The sequence below is a fragment of the Clupea harengus genome, chromosome 11 (genome assembly GCF_900700415.2).
Source record: "Clupea harengus chromosome 11, Ch_v2.0.2, whole genome shotgun sequence".
Classification (NCBI taxonomy): domain Eukaryota; kingdom Metazoa; phylum Chordata; class Actinopteri; order Clupeiformes; family Clupeidae; genus Clupea; species Clupea harengus.
The window spans coordinates 25,650,435-25,656,227 of record NC_045162.1 but is presented as its reverse complement, the minus strand read 5'-3'; the positions used below and the strand labels follow the sequence as shown (position 1 = coordinate 25,656,227).

The window sequence follows — 5,793 nt, the reverse complement described above, 5'->3', positions numbered from 1 at the left end:
ACACACACACACACATCTATATATATATATATATATATAGATGTGTGTGTGTGTGTGTGTGTGTGTGTGTGTGTGTGTGTGTGTGTGTGTGTGTATGCATGTGTGTGTGTGTGTGTGTGTGTGTGTGTGTGTGTGTGTGTGTGTGTGTCATATATATATATATATATAGATAGATATACATATAGGTATACATATAGGCCTACTTCAATATCAAAGCCTAACCATTTTTTATTTATTTATTCATTCATTCATTCATTCATTCATGTCAGCTGCGGAGGTAGGCGTGCTCGCTGCCAGAGACGCACTCTCGCCTTCATAGTGCTGGATTCCCTCAGTTCAGTTTGACCACATTGCCGTTCCAGACGCGCGTCTCTCTCGCTCGGCTCTCTCAACAGAGGAATAGGCTCTGCGAGGTGGATCAGCACACACCGTGGAACTCAAAGTGGTTGGGAAGATTTGAGTTTACATTAACTCTTTACTTTTGCCATGAATATCATTTCAAACAAAGCACTATGCCTCCGTTTACGCACGCTCGGCAATCGAGTAGAAACAAAGACTTAAAACTAAAGGCCACTTACTGCAACTTTTACCTGAAAATAATTTGAAGTCGAACATGGAGAAGAAAAGTAATTTTTGATCCACGCTGTTGTGTTTTTCTATTCGTTTCTTTTTCTTTTTCTCCAAAACGATGATCTGAACAATTTCCTCTGAATACGCATTAAACTATGGAGAATGTTACTCTTTTTCAAGACAACCAGACACATGGAAACTGGACCGATTACACCACTGAGTACAAAGTGGTCAGTATATTTATGGTAGCCCTAATATGTGGCGTTGGTATAGTGGGCAACGTTATGGTTATTTTGGTCGTCCTTACGACTAAACACATGCGGACACCCACTAACTGCTACCTGGTTAGTTTGGCGGTCGCCGACCTTATGGTCCTGACGGCGGCAGGGTTACCGAACATCACAGAAAGCTTGTACGGGGAGTGGGTGTATGGATATGCCGGATGCCTCTGTATAACTTATCTTCAGTACTTGGGGATAAACGCTTCCTCGTGTTCTATCACGGCGTTTACAATTGAGCGGTACATTGCCATCTGCCATCCGATTAAAGCGCAGTTTCTCTGCACACTGTCTAGAGCGAAAAAGATCATAGTGGCTGTGTGGACCTTTACGTCTCTCTATTCTGTCATGTGGTTCTACCTGTCGGATTTGACCGAATTAGTGTTTGATAACATTACTCTGGTCACCTGTGGATACAAAGTACCGAGAAGCTTCTATTTGCCGATATACTTCACGGATTTCGCTGTGTTTTACGTTGTGCCCTTACTTTTGGCCACGATACTTTATGGACTTATTGCAAGAATTCTTTTCCTGAACCCGTTACCAGCTGATCCCATAGAAAAGAGCAAAAAGTGGAGAAAGGAGTCATGTACTAAATCAGGAACCAAATCACTCGCCTCAAAGAACTCATCTTGTAGTAGCACCACAGTGACTTCACGCAGACAGGTAAGATTCGCTTTCTTGAATACCAAAGAGTGTTAAGGAATAACGTTTAGTAATGAAATGCAGATATTTTTAATGTGGTATGCTCTTTCACTGGTCCAACCTTTCTCTCTCTCTTTCTCTCTCTCTCTCTCTCTCTCTCTCTCTCTCCGACAAACACACACAGGCATTTGAAAGTAAATAAAGGTGTCATTACAAATCCAAACCTATTTGTAGTGTTTGTATGTCTTAGTTTCACACTTGCAGTAGCCATCAGAGAGTTAACACATGCATCATGTCTGTGACACCCACAGGCTATTTCTTGTCTAACAAGATTACTATCAACTCCTTACGAGTGTGGTCACTGAGAAGTGCTTAAGGGTGCCAGAGTAGCACCCTTAGGAAGGAGGGGGGTTTGATTGTTGATGCTGAATTCGATTCGCCTACATCCAAATTGACAAATCTGTCGGATTCAACTAGAAATTGATACATTCTGTCCATCTCATACTGCCACAGATTGGATCTGATGGGGTTAGAAAAGGTCAACCTATTATCAGGACAAAGAATCAGATGAGGAATGAACAAAAATGACCTCCGTTCAACTCAGGCCTCTCACGAATTGAGTGCTCACTCATAGCATAAATATGTATTAGACAGAGTTGCATATAGATGGTCTAATTAAAGTCTTTCCACATCATCATTTTTTCATTAATTGTTTTTTGGTGTATGGCAAAGTCTCTGTTATGGTAAAGAAACTCTCCTGTGTTAACCAGTGTGCTAAGAGCAGACAGATTGCATGCTTTATGTACTAATGCTCCTGGGCCATTAACCATATCTGTTCTAATCGGTTTGCACAGCATAGTTCAATCCTGGCTCTAATTACATGATAAACATGGAGATATATGGGTCAGGCTGAAATGACCTGAGGTGTCCCTGAAGATAACAACATCAATTTCTTACCTAGACACCCAGGTGACACACATGCAGTTGAAACATGTCCCTGTACTGTAAGCCACTCTGAGTAAATGTGACATGTAAGCGTGTCCATGTCAGTGATAAAATGGACGTAGCGTTCTAGATCAAACTGACTCACAGGACCTTACAGCTTATTCATTTTGCTTGAAATACCTTACAACTAAATGTAAATGTGGCCATGTTTTGGTGCAGGTGACAAAGATGCTGGCTGTGGTAGTGGTTCTCTTCGCCCTGCTGTGGATGCCCTATCGCACCCTGGTGGTGGTCAACTCCTTCCTGACGCACGCCTACCTGGACACCTGGTTCCTGCTCTTCTGCCGCCTCTGTATCTACCTGAACAGCGCCATCAACCCGGTCATCTACAACGCCATGTCGCAGAAGTTCCGCGCTGCCTTCTGCAAGCTCTGCCACTGCGGGCCCCAGCGCTCCGAGAAGCCGCCAACATACAGCGTGGCGCTCACCTACAGCGTCATCAAGGAGACTTCCAACGGAGAAAGCCCCGACCACTTCACCACGGAGATGGACCAGCTCACCACCCATACTGATCAGTTCCTTCCTGGCAGGAAGAGGCTGTCATTCCAGGACCCTCCCCTACCCAGTCAAGTGGCCCTTAGCACTGCCTGACTCAACAGATGCACAGTCTTTCTTTTTTTGTTCTCTTGACGTTCTACAAGATAGCCATCCACTATATAGATGGTCCAGAGAGACTGGTCGATGTGCGCTTGGCCCTTAAAAGACAACATTTTGCTCTTTGTAAAGAAATGTGTATTTGTACCGTGTGCTGTGCATGTTGACACAGGCTCTTAGGGATCAACTGAGATAACCAACATTTTGAGTGCCCGTGATGTCATGGGCGTTTACAACTAAACTATCATTCCTTTTAAGGGATCAGAGGCCTCAACCGTGAGAGGTTTTAAACAAATTAAGGGAGACAATAGTTTGCTGAACAAAACCAGAAGCAATCTACAATGCTTGGCTGCCTGGATAGCTTCCTGGCAACTGTTTGGTTAAAGGGAGATTTAGCTGACAGAGTATAAGACAAGACCATCCAATTTTCCTGTCAGTAGAATTGATGGCTCTTAGCCGGCAGCACACCCCACTAGAGAACTGTATCCACAGTCCACTGATATACATCAGTGCTGAAGTTCCCCACCTGCGGGACCTTTGACAACATCCTGTTACCCAGCAACAACACTGGTTGGCTGACCACTTTCTTAACAGCCGCTACTCTATTTCCCTGCGTAAGTGGTTTCTTTCACGGGCAATGGGCCAGCTCAATGACCCAGTGCAATCGATCTATTTCCATATATTCTCATCGAGGAAGAAATTTAGTGTATAGATTTTCCATGTCTCATGATAGCAGAAAGCTACTAACAGGGTTAGGTAGCGGGCAAAAGCAGGAGCGGAATGATTGCATCTTCGGTGCAATGACATGGTCTGGTGTATCATTTTAGAATCGAACCAAAGTCCAAGTGATTTTATTGTGCTTTCCCATGAGCTGTTTGTTCTGCACTGCAGATGCTCAGAAACACAGTCTCACTTTTCAAAACCATCTGGTCAGGTCTGTAGAACTACACAACATTTATCTGTATTTATTTCAAACATGATTTTTAAACAGAAAAAACTCATACAAAGAACCTTTTACAAACATGTAACCCTGTTTTGGCTATAAGGGTGCTCTGTATTGGCTATAAGGGGTTCTTATCACTGGTAAATGGATGCAAAAATGGCTCCTTTAGAAGGTGCTAAATTAAATTTCTCTAAGGGTTCATGTATGGGAACAGGCCAAAGAACCTTTCGAAAGTTCTGGACACTGCAACCCCATCCTTCTGAAAGGTTAAGCATTTTGTGAATTTGCAGTAGCTTTACATGGATACCTGAAGACAGTGTGCTATGTAAACCAATGTTTTATGCCGTAATCGCTGTTGTTATTGATCTAGTCTGCTTGTATAGACTACAAGACCCCTGTGCAGTTTGTGATCCTTGGTATTGGTAGCAGTTTAATGTAGCCTGAGTCTTCATATAGAACTTAACACTGTTTGAACTTTGCACTTTCTTCTGTATTATTGCTAACATTGGTGAAGAGTTGTCATATGTTGTCACATGAAGTGTATCTATCTAAAATGTGTGGTAGATTGGATTGCTTTCATATTCCAGCATGAATATTGTTCACAACATGGTAACATTCTGGTGTGAGTTCTTGGTTAGCATTAAAAACAGCACATTTGACATTTCAGTGAGTTGTCACCACCGTTTTAATGACTTGTTCTTGTATTTTGTACAGTAGTTTGTCCATGAGAAATAAAGTCTTGATGTGAATCGCACTTCCTCACAGTACATTGACAAATACATTTTGAAGAACACTGAAGAACATGAAACCCTGATTGAGCAAATACTACTATACCACAAAGACTAACTTTTTTTTTGGGTTGTTATGTTTTGTTTTTAATCTTTTTAATCAGCACCTTTCATTTATTGTCTTTACTTTGTGTTCTATTAACTTATATTTGTTAACACGTTATTAATTATGGATAAATGTTGAACTTCTCACTTCTGATAAATCATAAAAATGTTAAATACTGGGCTTCATGTTTTCTTTTCATATTAACTGACAGCCAACACTTCACAACCAGGATGACTGTATTAACAATATTAATTGTAGTGATTAGCATGAACAAGCCATGACATGCAAAGTTAGCAATCATCAAAAATTAAGATTGCTTTTGTTAACAACAACAATTTCTTAAAAATACAAAAAACCTAAATATTTTTTACAAATGCAGTTCAACTTAAAATCCCACTTATTAAAAAGCATTGGCAAAAGTGTATCACATCCTTCTGTATATCCTCAACCAGAAGCACCTCTCTGATTGGACCCAGACCTTTGCTTGTTGTTAAAAAAGCCTACTACCCATATTGCTAACCTGTCATTCTCTCAAGAACATGGGTGTTTTCCAGATCATTGGAAACCTGCAGTTGTAGTTCCTATCTTTAAAAATGGTGATCCTCACTCAGCAGCCAATTACAGACCTATTAGTATACTTCCCATAATGTCCAAAGTTTTGGAAAAATTAGCAGTAGAGCAACTCATTTATCATCTTAACTCTAATCAGCTTTTACACCCCATGCAGCATGGTTTTAGATCAAATCACTCCACCGAGACTGCAACGGTCTATTTTATTGAAAGGGTCAAGTCCCTTATGGATAGAGGAGGAGTTGTGGGTGCAGTATTTCTAGATCTTCGGAAAGCGTTTGACACGGTCAACCACAACATACTTCAGTCTAAGTTTGATCAGTTTAACTTCTCTTCTTCTGCATCCAGCTGGTT

General features: G+C 41.3%; 1 protein-coding gene across 1 annotated transcript; it reads left to right on the top strand.

Moving 5' to 3' along the window:
• The first annotated feature begins 348 nt into the window (after positions 1 to 348).
• Positions 349 to 5,042, top strand: trhra (thyrotropin-releasing hormone receptor a). The gene is made up of 2 exons (XM_012837472.3): positions 349 to 1,514; positions 2,658 to 5,042. The coding sequence occupies exons 1-2, from the start codon at positions 726 to 728 to the stop codon at positions 3,087 to 3,089; spliced, it is 1,221 nt and encodes a 406-aa protein (XP_012692926.2). The 5' UTR covers positions 349 to 725; the 3' UTR covers positions 3,090 to 5,042.
• The last annotated feature ends 751 nt before the right edge of the window (positions 5,043 to 5,793 follow it).